Here is a 16,596-nt window from a genome sequence, read left to right on the forward strand (position 1 = left end):
ATGTATGTATACTTGTACATGTGCAGCGCGCATACCACTGTTTCCCTCTCCCACGCGCTACTTGTCATTATTACCTCTGCTTTTTTAAGTAGTTGGTGTGCACATTTTAAGAATGAATGAGTTTTTATTTTCGTGTGTTCGCTCCATTTGAACAGTGTTATTGCTTGAAAAAAAAAAAAAAAAAAAAAAAAAAAAAAAAAAAAAGGATATAACATGTTTATTGAGTGCATATTTGTATGATCCAGAAATGATTTCATATATTGGTAGTTCACATATATACACATATACATATATATATTTGAAGTGTATTACTCAGAACACTGTACTTATATATAATTTTCGTCTTTTCATATACGAAATGTTTACCCGTCGTGCTAGTTGCATTTCTGTATATATATATATATATATATATATATATATATGTAGATTAATATGTGGGAAAAAAAAAAAAAAATAATATATGAGATAAGATGTACCACTCTGACGCGCATATATGTATGTATATGTATTATGCGTGTTTGCGTACGTGCGCATATACCCTTTTAGTGCATTATGAAAACGGAGGTAATGTTTCGTGCATATAACGGATTAACTCAATATAAGGATGTTGTATAGCTTATTTTTTTTCTATTTTTTTTCTGTTTTTTTTCTATTTTTTTTCTATTTTTTTTCTTTTTTTACTTGTTAATTTGTTTTACTTCCATATTATTAAGATGGTCGGTAATACTGACACAGCTATCCTTGTCTAACCCAAGGAAGAGGGACAACTGAGACCTGAAAGGGACAATAAAGGGGGAATTAACGTGGAATAAAAAAAGAGTAAGGAAAGAAAAAAAAGGGAGTAAAGAAAGAAAAAAAAGGGAGTAAAAAAAGAAGAAAATAGGAGTAAAAAAAGAAGAAAATAGGAGTAAAAAGAGAAGAAAATAGGAGTAAAAAAAGAAGAAAATAGGAGTAACAGAAAAAAAAAAAAGAAAAAGAAAGGCATGCTTCACACATATATATATTTACAGGTGTGCGTATTGACACGCGCACGATATTGACGTTGCCGTCTATGGGTATATAAACATAAAGGGTACGGATAAAAAAATAAAATCATGATAACTTATATGTGCGTATTCATTAATTCCAAAATGAACAAGCTATCATAATTTTATGGTGTATTACATGAATGTGGGGAAAAAATTATGTTCACAAAATGTTTTGTTCAAATGTTTAATTTCATATTTGTACTTCCGAATGGTTGTACGCATATTCTTCGTCTGCAAATTGCTTAACATGTATATCTCCATCAAAAGATGTTTCTGCAAAATAAAATAAAAGTAAAATAAAAGTAAAATAAAAATATAATAAAAATATAATAAAAATAAAATAAATAATTATGATGAACTCTCACTGCAAATGTATACCCATTTTTGAGCATCATTCATCGTTCATCATTAAATATCCATTTACGTTCCATTTAACTGCTAATTTTTTTTTTTTTAAAGCATATTCTAACCTTCCTTTCTTTTTCTCTTGAGAACTGATAATCCTGTAAAAATGGTTTAACAGAAAAGGGAGGGAGGAAGGAACATATAATGTTCATCCAAGTAAAGGCCGCTCTTGATGTGTATTTTGTATGTATACACGTTTGTGCATATGCATGTTGGTATATATGCAAAAATATATACGTAAACATATGCACGTGTGCAGGTATTTATAGTTTCCTTTTGAGCAATTTTTTTAAAACTTACGTAAATAAACGATTTTAAGGACTTGTAAAAGAAGGCATTTAACTTGATGATGCTGTCGTAATAATTAAGCACATGTGTAATAAGGAGCATCGCTTTTTTATCCTTGAAACGGGAAAAAAACAAGCACAAAAAAAAAAAAAAAAAAATATATATATATATATATATATATACGTACATAATGCATACGTACACATCTACATGTGTGCGTGTTTATACATGCACATGTATAGATAAATATGCACACAAGGATAGCAAATGTAGTCACATTAACGTGTGCATAATTTAACAATTCTTATACATTCAGAATTTTGTTCAAATGTTTGCGCATACCTGTTTTACAAAAACACTTTGAAGGGACAAGTAAATAAATTTCTTACTATGCTTGAAACGTCGATCGAGCTCTTTATACAATTTCGCTGTCTGAAAAGGAGTTAACATGATTACACACATGCACATATGTACATATATGTGCATAAGTGTATGCATGATCTTATGCATAAAACTAAATGTAGAGTATATGTCCAAGGATGGGATGCGACGGGAAATGAAAAAAATTATGAACTAAAATGTAGTAGGGTTGTAAAGACGAATTACTCTTTTTTTTTGCCTTACATAAATCATGCAAGCTCTTCTCTTTTCATTTACATTAAATCTGAACAGGAAAAAAAAAGACATTCACGTGTATATGTGTGTGTGTATATGTATATGTATGTGTGTATATGTATGTGTGTATATGTAGGTATATGTATGTGTGTATATGTATGTAGGTATATGTATGTGTGTATATGTATGTAGGTATATGTATATGTATATATATATAAGCATGCTGTAAATGCACTATATGTAAGAAACGCAGCCATATATGCACACGCGCAGGCGATTAAACTTCGGTTAGAACGCACAAAAAAAAAGAAAAATAATAAGACTCGTGCAAATTTCATTTAGAATTATTCAAACAATTTACTTTTTCATGTTCTTCACACTGTTATCTACTGATGATGACTTCCTTTTAACTTCGCTTTTGTGTATTTCGGTAGAGTCCGTCGGTTTATTATATGTATAGATTGCTCTTTTTTTAAAGGTGGTAACCTTCTCTATATTAGGAATCATATATTCATTTTTTCCATTCTTCGCGTTTGCTTTTTCAAAATGATGGGTGTTCTTTTTTCTTTGCGCATCTTCAGCATTCTCATTATTATCATCATTATTATCATCATTATTATCATCATTATTATCATCATTATTATCATCATTATTATCATCATTATAATCATCATTATCACCATCATTATCACCATCATTATCAATATATGAAACATCCTTATTACATCGTATTAAGCTGCCCACGCCGCTACTTGATGAACTGTTCCTACTGCCATGCATGCCAGTACTACGAATATGGAAGTAACTATTACTATAACTTACATATCTTCTCCTTTCGTTTTTTTGATGAAACCATACGTTCTCTTCCGTATGATACCTACATGCTTCGTAATTCTTATGAACATAGTTTGCATCACTTGGTATATCCTTCATAGACTGCCAAGTTGAGTTAATGAAACGAGGTGCGGATCTAAGGTAAAGGGCATGGTACAACAGGAGGAAAATTTCACCAAGCCAGTGCATATATGCATATACATCAGCACAGACAGATATACATGAGTACAGAAACATATATATGTACTTGAGTGTGCATTTATATACATGTACCCACTTTCATAATTTTTAGCACGTCTTTTAATTACTTATTCTGGTAAGCAAACAGTGCCCTCAAATTTTTTTTTATATATTTCCTCCTTCTCCTAAACAAGACAAAAGAGAAAAAATGGGATGAGTAAATGGGGTTCATGATGTGTGTGTGTTTGGGGGGGAGTAAGGAAGATCATACACTTTGTAATTTTGTCATTTTTATCATTATATCGCTTTGCCGTTTTTATCGTTATTTCGCTTTTCCGTTTCTATCGTTATTTCGTTTTGCCGTTTCTATCGTTATTTCGTTTTGCCGTTTCTATCGTTATTTCGTTTTGCCGTTTCTATCGTTATTTCGCTTTGCCGTTTCTATCGTTATTTCGCTTTTCCGTTTCTATCGTTATTTCGTTTTGCCGTTTCTATCGTTATTTCGCTGTGCTTTTTTTTTTTTTTTTTTTTCTTTCGGTGGTATTTGTTTTATCATAAATTTTTCTTTTGCGCGGCCTCGCAACTCATACCTGAAATATGCGGAGGAGGAAACATACTGACTGCACAAGGCAGAACAGATTTCTGTAATTTCGGCATTTATTGCATCATTAACGTGTTTACAAAAATTGTACACATAATTTAGAGCTGCTTCTATTTTTAGGTTGAAAATATATAATAACGTAGTGTATACTTCTCTCACAGGTTTGTATGATTTATATCCTTTATCGTTATTCTGATGGGAAAGATCTGTTCTGTAGATAAGTTTACTAATTTGTATGCTATTAATTTTAATGTATATCTGTCTTAAGTCATATAAGAAATTTTCATATTCTTTATTAACATTTCTCAAAATTTGTTCAATAAATATTTTTTTTAGTTTTACTTTATATCTAATTTCTTTTAGCCTATTCAAGCATTTAGAATAACGTTTTCTCAATTTATTGTATTTTTCTATTCCTTTTATTTGCTTAAGAGCTTCTTTTAGTATTACATGGGTGAACTTAGTTTTGTTTCCTAATATTTCGTCTAAATTAATTATGTTAGATAACCTTTCCTCCTTATTCTTTTTTTCGCTACATATGTTCGTACATGTATATGCTTCTTTACAAACTGTTTTCTCTTTTTCCACATGAATGAGCGTTTTTACAAATTTTGTTAAATTATTTAGTTGGTTAATGTATATATCAATTATAAATATGGAGCTCTTAATGTGGCTGTCCGCACTTACGACTATCATTTTACTCTTGCGTTCTTTCCTTTTTCGCCCTCGTTTTCATAAGCACACGCATATACATGCATGTACATATAAAAGCGTATACATATGTATAAAAATGTATACATACAAATACATACGCACAAATACATACGCACAAATACATACGCACAAATACATACGCACAAATACATACGCACAAATACATACGCACAAATACATACACAAAATACATACGCACAAATACATACATATGCACAAATACATACATATGCACAAATACATACATATATACTTATAAACATGTGCATTTTTTTTTTTTTTTGTATTTCCCCATTCTTTTTCCCCTATGGTGTGAGGTTTATGCCTATTTTTTGTGAAGGTACTAAATGGCGCCCTCTTACTTGTACATCCTTTTTTTTAATTTGGTACTTTATCATTACTATTATTACGGAGAATTTAAGCTATTTACTATGTTATTCGTCATTCATTATTCTTTATTTTGTTCATTGGACTAATACCTCCATGAACTCTTTTTAGTTTGTTTACTCTCATAAATAGAAGTAAATATATACCCACATATGTATGTTTGTATGCACATATGTATATTTGTATGCACATATGTGTGTATTCCTTTTAATGGTGGAACGCTTTTTCTTTCTTCCAACTTTCTTAGGAATACCCATACTATTTGTATATTTTTGTGAGTACTACGTGCATAAACTTTTCATTTAGAAATATTATAAAGAAAAAATAGGCAGATTACTTAAGATAAAAATACAAAAAGGTTAGAACATACGAACATAAATAAGATCTTTTACAGGCTCTTGCATTAGAGAGTTCTCGTTTGAACTATGGTGCACTTGAAAATTAAAATGTAAAAAAAAAAAAAAAAAAAAAAAAAAGACTAGCAAATGGTGAAATATTAATGCGGGAAGTCATAGTAAAACATAGCAAATCAAGCAAGGTCAAAGCGATGGAAGCAAAACGAAACAAAACTGAAAGGAACAAAAATTCATTTTTCCCGTAAAAATAGAAAAAATAAATTTTTTTTTTTTTTTTTTTTTTTTTTTTTTTTTTTCAGTAGAAACATAAAAAAAAAGGGAGTATATAGTAAAGATCATTCATCGAATTAGCAGCGCACATTTCGTTATGTGTAAGTACATGTTGGTGTACGAAATGTAAGCTGAAAATTATGTAATAATGGAATGGAATGGAAGAGGCAACACTGAAAAACTCTGATACAAACGTGTACACATACATATAAGTGTATGCAGCGTACTCGCCTATGTTACAAAAACAAGTGTTGGTTAAAAATGGGTGAGGGGGAGGGACAAGGATGAGGTGAACTTTCCCCCCATGAGAAATGTGTGTTAAATGCAAAAAAAAAAAAAAAAAAAAAAAAATATATGTAATGAAGCAAAACAATAAAAACGATGTAGCAAAATGTAATAAGGACAAAGCATAATACAATAAGGACAAAGCATAATGCAATAAGGACAAAGCATAATGTAATAGTAACAAAGCATAATGCAATAAGGACAAAGCATAATGCAATAAGGACAAAGCATAATGTAATAGTAACAAAGCATAATGCAATAAGGACAAAGCATAATGCAATAAGGACAAAGCATAATGTAATAGTAACAAAGCATAATGCAATAGTGACAAAGCATAATGCAGTATAATAATAAAGAAAAATTAAAACTTAAAACGAATGAGAGATAACTATACAATAGAAGTGCTAATCTTGAGGAATATGCGCTTGATGTGCTTCTTGAATCCATTCGCACAAAAGACGGACTGGAAAATGGTTCATAGGTAGTTCATAGGTAGTTCATAGGTAGTTCATAGGTAGTTCATAGGTAGTTCATAGGTAGTTCATAGGTAGTTCATAGGTAGTTCATAGGTGGTTCATACGTGGTTTATAAGCGGTCAAAACGCACCTTCGGCCGATGCCTAGTTCAGTAGTTCATATTATCTTCTTATAGTTTACATGCAGAGTGGTGAAGAAACACTCAATAGCTTTCCACAAGAGGAAAAGGTGGTAGCTTTTGCTTTGCTTAGAAAATTTTGTATTCCCGAAAAAATTGTTTTGCAATGAACCTATATCTTCGTCGTCTCCTCCAACTCCCCATACTTTTCTTTTCATTTCTTTTAAATCGTAAAAGAACAACAAGTCGTTAAAAGAAATTTTGTTTGTCTTTTTTTTACTAGGTATAGCAGTATTTTCTCCTATTTTTTTTTCCAATTCTTTATTACAGAAATTTATAAATCGATTTAAATATTCTTCAAAATTTATATCTGAAAGCGTACTATTGAGTAATTTGAAATTAATTGATGGAGTCAATTCTTCGTAATCACCTTGGCAAAAAATTTTCTCTGCGTAATTATCGTAAGTAAACTTTTTGTGGAGCACTGACAACAGATTTTCAAATATAATAGTGTTCATGTTATTCTGTAAATAAAAAATATTTTTCGAATAACTACTTTTTAATGGTGTTCCTGTTGTTACATTGCTTTTCATTAAACTACTAACCTTAATGGAGTAAACCAATTGATCTATATCTGCACAATTAAAGAGATAGCTAAGGATTGACAGAGTGAACGTGTCGATGGTGCTACCACCTGAGCGATCGTCTTCTCTACGGCTAAGTGAGCTGAGCAATCTGTTGTACTTGTCTTTCCCCCCAAAGGGAAGGGAACCAAGTGGAAGAGTACTAATTGGAGGAGTACCAAGATATGGTCCAAATTTATCTTCAAATGTATTGTATTCCACTAGATTATCTTTCTTTTGGCGTGAAATTTTTTCCAGATTATTTAAGTGTGTACTTATTTCGCTAGCTAATAGGCCACTATCCATGGGAGCAACACTCATGCATATATTTCCCATCTTACTGTTGTTGCTTCCATCCCAACAAGTGCTGTTTACGTTTACATTAGTATCGGTAGATGCATTAGTAGTAGTTTCATACGTTCGTGTTAAATTACTGTTTTTTCCTGTGGCATATTTCTGTATGTAGAGATCGAATAACCTCCTTCGAGTAAACAAATTGGGAAGTTGAAAGTGGATAATTTTGTCAAATCGTTTTGATCGAATTAAAGCAGAATCTAGGTTTTTGTATCTATTCGTGGCACCAATAAATAAAATAAATTTTTTCCTTTTATATCTCTTTAGGTTAAATATATCTTCAATATCTAATAAACTTAAATTATTGTTCAAGTAATATTGTAATATATCGTATCCATCCTCTTTTTCCTTAAAATCAAGTTCATTTTCGCTATTCGAATCGTCTAAAATTTTATTTTTTAAATGAATTAGTACGTTTCCACTTCTCCTACTTCTTCCACTTCGACCATATATGCTACTACTTTTTCCATATTTAGATGCTACGGGTACTACGGATGCTACCTGCATCTGTTCCCTATTGTATTCATGCAACGCATCAATCTCAACTAGTAGCTGATTTAAAGTTTGTGTGTATTCATGATTTTGATTACTGGAAACATCATTCATACTTCTACTTAGTCCTATACTATCAATTTCGTCTATAAATATAACTACAGATTTTTTATTTTTTTTTGCTTTTTTAAATAAATTTCTAATTTTAGATGCACCATTACCTATATATAACTCTATAAAAGCAGATCCGGATAAGTGAACAAGATCATAGTTTAGTTCCTTTGCTATAATTTTGGCAAGTAAACTTTTTCCAGTACCTGTATCACCAGTAAATAATATAGTGTTACAACTTATTCCGTCATTCTCTTCAAATATTTTTGGATATAATAAAAAGAACAAAACAGCTTTAATATCTTTTTTCGTTTCTTCATTTAATACTATTTCGTTTAATGACTCCATTTGGTTTGTTCTATCAAAAGAGTAACAATCATTATTTATGGGGGACGTACTTTTTTCATATATGTAATAAAAAGTTAGTAGAGAACAACTATACGTTACTATATCAATTATATTTTTCTTAATGATATCGAAAAGGGAGTTCTTCAACACTTTTTCGTCCACTCTCATCTCTACATTTTCGTACAATCGATTTTTAAGAAGGTATTTCATAATATAATCATTGTAGTAAATTGTGTATGTGTTGTTTCCACTGTTAGCAGCAGATGAGGACGAAGTAGAAGCAGATGAAGAAACTGGGGAAATAGTAGACGTAACAGCTGTAGGGGTAGAGGCACTGGCACTCCCCCCTATGGCCAATCTACCATGGTTCAGCATCATCATGCCTGTACTTTTTGGCTGATTCCTATTTAGTAAATAACTACATGTATTATTTGTAGGATTAAATAATATTTCCTTTATATTATTTTTACTTATATTATAAAAAAAATGATTGTAATCTTTATATATTAACTTATCACCACTAATGCTATTTCCCAGAAACATACTTGAAAAATATTTCGATATGTTCATATAATGGTTGTACATGAAGCTTGAAACCCTTTCCCTCATCTTATAATACAAGTATATGCACGAAAGAACGCTAATTGGTATTAACCAATAGGACTTATTATTTTTCAGTTTCTCAAAAATGAATGTAAGGTAATTCTTTTCTAGTGTGTTGCTCTTTTTCTTCTCCCTCTTCACAATCCCCTCTCCGCTCCGCTTGTTAATGGCACTGTTAGCGGAACTACCAGTGGCAGTGTTTTGTTCATCCTTTGCTGTATCTCTCTTTCCATCATTTGTCTGAGATGCTGCTCCATATAAATTGGAACCTAACTTACTACCATTCTGCAGATCGTCATGCGGTTCGTCAAACCCTTTAGACTCTTTTCCTCTGGAGTAGTCATCAGCATTATCTGCGTTATCAACAATTTCAAAATGGACTACATTCGTGTTATCACCTATTTTTTTCTTTGCTTCAGCTATGTCTGCTTTATACTGCTCGAGGGGTATCCTCTCCTCCTTTTTGCAGTCCTTATCATAGTCCTTACTGCAATCCTTATGACCCCCTTTATAACAACCATTACTACCACTGTTATTGTTAGAAGCCTTTCCATTCTTTGAAGTTTCATCTGTACTGTTGCTTCTTGCAATGTACAATATTTCCCCATGGTTCAACTCCATACTGACGTTTTCCTTTAGCAAACTTTTTTTCTTTTGATCTTTAGAAATGATGTAAACTCCATTATTATAGTATGACGACATGTTATTCTTCTGCTTTTGTTGCACATGTTCATGATTTAATTTTTCAAGGATATGATTCTGCTTTTTCTGTAAGATAATTTCATAAAATATTTTTTTTATTGCCAATATAAATACATAACAATATAAATATTCATTTGTTTCAATGTCCAAATAATTTTTTTCATTCTTCATTAGTCTCTTTATGTTCCTATATATTTCTCTTTCTTTTATTGTAAAAATGCTATTCATAATATCTTCATAATATTGCGATTTACTTTTTTCGGCGCTCGAATCATCATCTTTGGTACTACCACCACTGCTGTTGGTAGCGGCACTATTACTTCTACTTCTACTGCTGCTACTATTGCAATTGCTATTGCTATTGTTATTATTACTACTGTTATTGTTCCTACTAATATTACTTCCACTCATTTTATTGCTATTGTTACTACTGCTACTGATTTGGTTAGTGCTACTCCCCCCCCCTCTTGCCATACTATTTTCCTTCCTCACTAATTCTAGCTTCGAATAGTTTGTTTTTCCCCACACTTTCTTTTCATTATTTTCAGTATCACTTAACACATAAGAGTTTTTGTAAATATTACTCAGGTTAATCAGGTAGTCGCTCATCGCTTGCTCGACGTTCGTCCTTTTGTCATTTCTGGTCTTCATTTTATTTTAACACAAAGGCGGTAACACTGCAAAGGGCACATACATGCACAAATATATACATGCGCAAATATATACATGCGCAAATATATACATGCGCAAATATATACATGCGCAAATATATACATGCGCAAATATATACATGCGCAAATATATACGTGCACAAATATATACGCGCACAAATATATATATGGACTTATACAAATATATATATGGACTTATACAAATATATATATGGACTTATACAAATATATATATGGACTTATACAAATATACATATGCGTTTGTGTGTAAGCTTATGCATATGGGGGTGAGTACACATATATTTATATACACATACATGTACACGTAAGTATGTAAATATATGCGTCCGGGAAGTTCCACTTGCTCTCTTTTTTCTTTCTACTTGAGCATAGATGAGGTGTGGGAGTGCAGTGCCCTTACTTTGTACATCTATCTACTCTGATGTAAGTTACTATACATAGGGGTAGGGTTCACAAATAAAAAAAATGTAGGAGCACTGTATACTTAACACAAATTTTTACAAATTTGCCCTTCCTGAGATGTAATATTTAGATATATAAATATATCGAAGTAAAAAAAACAAAAAAAAAAAAAAAAAAAAAAAAAAAAAAAAAAATTAAAATATTGTACAGTACTATTAAATAATGAAAGAGTGAAGTACAAAATGAAAAATGAAAAACAAAGCATAAAGCATAAAATATAAAGCATAAAATATAAAGCATAAAATATAAAGCATAAAATATAAAGCATAAAATATAAAGCATAAAATATAAAGTACAAAACATAAAGAACAAAACGCAAAAAGTAAAACACAATAACCAAAAATTTTAAAATAAAAAGCAAAAATATAGAAGTGGTAGAGTAAAAGCGTAACAGCGTACCAAGGCAAAAATAAAACTAAAAATAATAAAAGCTCAATGAAATAACAAAAGAAGGAATTAAGAATTAGGAATTAATTTGTCGTTTTGCTACTCCTTCAATTTGCGATGTTTTTTGCACCACTTTTTTTTTATTTTATGCTTATACTACTCCTATTTTACGCCTATATTATGCCTATTTTACTCCTATTTTACGCCTATATTATGCCTATTTTACTCCTATTTTACGCCTATATTATGCCTATTTTACTCCTATTTTACGCCTATTTTAAGCCAATTTTACGATTATTTTACGCCTATTTACGCCTATTTTACGCCTATTTTACGCCTATTTTACGCCTATTTTACGCCTATTTTACGCCTATTTTACGCCTATTTTACGCCTATTTTAAGCCTATTTTAAGCCTATTTTACGCCTATATTTTATGCCTATTTAATTGATGTTTTATTCATAATTTATTCTTTTTTTTTTTCATTTTGTTTTTATTTCTTTTCCCAAGTTTTTACATTTTGTCATGGAAAGAAATTACAATCATATAATTTTTTTTTTTTTTTTTTTTTTTTTTTTTAAAACAAGAAAAATACAAAAGTTGTTACGGTTTGCAATTATTAAAAAAAAAAAAAAAAATATATATACATATAAAAATATAACTGTACATATATATATACACCTATGTTGTGAAAAAATTAACAAAAGGTTGTACATTTTCGTAAAATGAAGAAAAAAAAAAAAAAAAATTAAGCAAACAATTTTTGAGAAGTATAGTGTATAATATGGTAACTGTAAAAGAAACAACAACAACAACAAAAAAAAAAAAAAAAAAAGGGGGGGATTAAAATAAAATATTTGTTTGCAACTACAGCTGGTAGGGTTGTACTTCTCCCGCAACTTGTGTGTTGTATTTACGTACATGTAAGTCACGGGTATATGTACTTACACACATATATATATATAGAAATATATATGTACATGTGGTGTTCTTTGCCCAAGTATTTTTTCCTTAATAGCTACACAACACACACAGAGCCGCTGATTACGCCCATTTTATTTTATTTAATTTAATTTTTTTTTTTTTTTTTTTTTTTTTATACTCCTCTATAATGACTAGTTACATAGTTATAGTTAAATCCGATGATACATTTTTTCAAACAATTTGATTTGAAAATTTGATTAATTCTCGTTTAACGTTTCGCGTAGTACTCCGCCTACCTACTTCTTTACTACTTCTGCAGTTCTCGTACTTTTTTTTTTTCTTTTTTTTTCCCAATAAATTTGCGGATTCAGTTCGTTTCAAAAAAGTTCTATTTCATTTTGGATGTTTCACGTTTTATGAACAAACCAGATGCGCCGTTTTATCATTTTTCCGTTTTATCATTTTTCCGCTTCTCCCACATTATGTTATATGTATTATATAGCCCTTTACACGCCACTTGTAACATCCTTTTATTGTTCATATGTGGAAAATTTTGGGGACGTTGATCTTTTTTTTTTTTTTTTTTTTTTTTTTTTCCATCTTTCGACTTTTCCATTTACCGACTCTATTCACCGCTTACATTGTACCATCTCCACATGAGCTCATATAAAGTATGAACTATCCGTGCTTACATTCTCGACGGAAGCATCTGCGTCATCGGATATGGATGGGATAACTTTTGAATCTTCGTCTTGTGATAGCAATTCGACTAAATTTCTGTGGCTCATGTTTCTGGTTACTCTCATGCTAACTTCATCGTTTGTGTTTATATTTTCATCGCTCTTGGACCTGATCTTACTCGTTTTGCCCTCCTTCCCCCGGTCCCTATGTTTGTTTCCTTTTTTTTCCCCCTTCTTGTCATTGCTGCTCCCATCGCTGTCCTCTTCACTCTCTTTACCACTATCCTGGATACTATCCTCACCACTGCACTCCCTGCTTCTCTTGCCATTTTTCCCTTCCTTTTTTTTGTTAAGTTGTTCTTTTTTCTTTTCCTTTTGATACTCCACTATTTCGAGGAGCTTGTGTGCATATTCCTTTCCGCTTGTTTTTCTTCTCGCACTCGGACCGTCATCATCATCGTCCTCCTCCTCATCATCCTCCTCCTCCTCTTCGTCATCGTTCTCATCTTCTTCAACATTTTCGTCTTCCTCTTCCTCTTCCTCCTCGTCATCCGCTTCTTCGTCGTCGTCGTCGTCCTCGTCCTCCCCTTCATAAAAGTCTTCTTCCTCTTCCTCTTCCTCATCCTCTTCATCGTCATCCAAACCACCTCTGCACTTCTTTCCCCCCTTGACCGTCTTCCCCTCCGAACCCTTCAGTTGTACCCCCTCTTCCCCTTGGCAAATCTTAGTCTGTTTGACTTTCTGCTTAATGAGATCATCTCTAAATTCAATTTTACAACTCATAGCAAATGTAACAAATTTGGTGGTAAGTTTTTTAAGAATTGGTGAGTTGTTAAAATCATTTATTTTAAAATCACTAGCATCTTTAACTGCTTTAATTAAGATTTCATCTGGTACTGTATCCATATTTTGATGATGAGCCCATGTATTTACATCATCTTCTTCAAAATCTTCTAACTGCTCCGAATAATTTTCTGAAGCATCTTTAGAATTACATCTATTACATTCAATATTATCATGGGTTTCACATATAGTATTCATTTTGTAGTTGAAAAGCTTTTTTACGTTTTCATCTGATAGTTGATCTTTTGATAAATTTGTATTTGTTACAATCATAGAAGATAAACCATCTTTACTTATTTGTCTTTGATATACTTTTTCATCAATAGTACCTGTACAAAATAGCCTATATATGAAACATATTTTTTTTTGACCTTCACGCCATACTCTAGCTAATGCTTGTTTATCATTTGCTGGATTCCAATCTGGATCTAACAACACTAATCTGTTTGAACTTATTAAGTTAATACCACATCCTCCAGATTTTGAAGATAAGAGAAAAATGAAAATATCTTCTGAATGGGTAAACTCACTTATTACTTTATGCCTTTTCTTTATACTTATTCCACCATCTAATCGAACAAATTTGTAAAAATTTTCTTTACATAATATTTCCATATAATCTAACGTCTGTGTATAATTACTCACAATGACTACTTTATCGGTTGTGTTGTGTTTAATATTTTTAAGCAAAAAATGTAATAACTGAAATTTGCAAGATAAATTGTAGTAACACCTGTACGTATCTCTCCTACATTCTTCTAACAGCCTTTTTACCGATTTATCGTAGTCTATCTCTACTGCTTTTCTTCGTTCCCTTATATTATCGCATTCTAAGGCAGAACTGGAGTAAGCGGTGGATGAAGCAATGCCAGACGTACCACCAGACACAGCGCTAGACCCACCTCCTACCGCTGCAGTCGCTGCGGACGAGGAGGAGATGCTCCCCCCGCTCTTGTTCAAAGACTTGCTTCCCTTTGACGACTTTTCAAACTGTGTAATTACGTCCTCTAACAACCTGGAGAGAGGTATATGTCCAATGTCCTTTATATCATTTGCATTCAACAAGAGTGGATGGTTGCATATTTTCTCTAACTTTTTAATATTGATGAGAACGTTAACTTTACTATTCGAATGATCATTTTTTAAAATTTTCTTGTCCTTCAAAAATAATACATATAAAGCTTCTTGAATTGGGTTCAGTTTAATAAAAATGTTAATAAGATATTTAACAGGTAATACTTTAGATAATAAATTATTTGTTCTTCTTAGGATAAATTTATTTGTAATATTAGACAACTCAGCTAATCTTTCTGAAGCTATTTCTTGCTCTTTCACTGTTGCATCTTTGTCTCTACCAATCAGTATAGGATTAGCAAATTTTTTCCTAAACATAATTGTATCATCAAACAAATCAGGATTACATAATGATATTAATGCAAAAAATTCCCCTAAATCATTTTGAATAGGAGTACCTGACAATAATAATCTTTTCTTAGCAGATAATTTATATATACTAATATACGTTTTCGTTTTATCATTTTTTAAACGATGTGCTTCATCGCATATTATCATATCTATGGAAGATTTATCAAGAACTTCATTATTAATTCTAAAACATTCATATGAACATATAAGAATAGTAGACTTAAAATCATATTTAAAACCTTCTAATTTACTTACAATTTTTTCCTTAGCGTTATCATTAACACAAGTAACTGAACATCTAAATGGGAGCCATTTATTTATCTCATCATTCCAGTTATTAATTAAGCTAGCTGGACATAAAATTAGGCATCTTCTAACTGCTGGTTTTTTATTAAATCCTTGTTTTAATAAAGTATACAAGACAGTTATACTTTGTAAAGTTTTACCAAGTCCCATATCATCTGCTAATATGCATCCACTAATCTTTTTATCTTTTAAATTCATTAAACATTCAAAAACAAATTGTACTCCTTCTCTTTGGTGCTCTCTTAAAAATTGAGCTAAAATTGGATCTACTTGAATTTTATTATCTTCATTTTCAAACAAAACTAACGGTTCAAACTTTCTTATTATTTCGTTTACTTTATTATTATTCTGCTCATCTGTTTCATCCGATTTTCTAGGTATATTATTATGTGTGAAGTTCAACCATCCTGTTCTTCTAACTTTAGCTCCTAATGTCTTTTTGAAATATAAATTTTTATCACTTACAAAACCCGGTAATGGATTCTTAAATGGATGAAACAACGTTGTTTTCTCATTCTTCCCTATACTTAAAATAGGTAGTAATGTTGCTCTTACCAATGTTATACAGGCTTTTTCTGAGTTATAATTATCGTTATATTGATCTATGTTATTATCATCATTATTATTACTATTATTGTTGTTCCTTTTTGTGCTACCAAGGTATTTCCTCATTATGAAATAGGTTTACAGAAGGAAGTGCAGTACGTTGCGTATGTGTATGGGTTTATTTTATATGTACATTTGTTTATGTTCACATGTGCAAGTATCTGTTTATGTTCACATGTGCAAGTATCTGTTTATGTTCACATGTGCAAGTATCTGTTTATGTTCACATGTGCATGTATCTGTTTATGTTCACATGTGCATGTATCTGTTTATGTATATTATCGCGTTCGTATAATAGTTACTGCTTAAAACAATTATATATCAACACTAAAGAATGGAGAGGGGAGGATGGAAAAATAAAGTGGCATAGGAAAAACTACCTAGCAAAGGTTTAATCTAACTAAGGGGAGTTGTTTACTGCACCCAATTATACAATATGAAGAGGAAAATTTAAAAAGAATATATCAGTTCTATCTAGACAA

At 31.1% G+C, this 16,596-nt stretch overlaps 3 protein-coding genes across 3 annotated transcripts; all 3 read right to left on the minus strand.

Annotated features, from left to right (window-relative positions):
* Positions 1 to 677: 677 nt before the first annotated feature.
* PmUG01_01028300 (conserved Plasmodium protein, unknown function) lies at positions 678 to 4,647 on the minus strand (the record flags this gene model as incomplete). Its single annotated transcript, XM_029008520.1, has 9 exons — positions 678 to 774; positions 1,276 to 1,301; positions 1,499 to 1,531; positions 1,734 to 1,835; positions 2,064 to 2,153; positions 2,328 to 2,385; positions 2,698 to 3,306; positions 3,479 to 3,535; positions 3,941 to 4,647. The coding sequence occupies 9 exons, from the start codon at positions 4,645 to 4,647 to the stop codon at positions 678 to 680; spliced, it is 1,779 nt and encodes a 592-aa protein (XP_028860071.1).
* Positions 4,648 to 6,595: 1,948 nt separating this feature from the next.
* PmUG01_01028400 (AAA family ATPase, putative) lies at positions 6,596 to 10,441 on the minus strand (the record flags this gene model as incomplete). Its single annotated transcript, XM_029008521.1, has 1 exon — positions 6,596 to 10,441. One exon carries the CDS (start codon positions 10,439 to 10,441, stop codon positions 6,596 to 6,598), a length of 3,846 nt encoding a protein of 1,281 aa, XP_028860072.1.
* A 2,475-nt stretch (positions 10,442 to 12,916) lies between these two features.
* On the minus strand, positions 12,917 to 16,180 carry RAD54 (DNA repair and recombination protein RAD54, putative; the record flags this gene model as incomplete). Its single annotated transcript, XM_029008522.1, has 1 exon — positions 12,917 to 16,180. One exon carries the CDS (start codon positions 16,178 to 16,180, stop codon positions 12,917 to 12,919), a length of 3,264 nt encoding a protein of 1,087 aa, XP_028860073.1.
* Between the last annotated feature and the right edge of the window lie 416 nt (positions 16,181 to 16,596).

This window comes from Plasmodium malariae (genome assembly GCF_900090045.1).
Source record: "Plasmodium malariae genome assembly, chromosome: 1".
Lineage (NCBI taxonomy): Eukaryota > Apicomplexa > Aconoidasida > Haemosporida > Plasmodiidae > Plasmodium > Plasmodium malariae.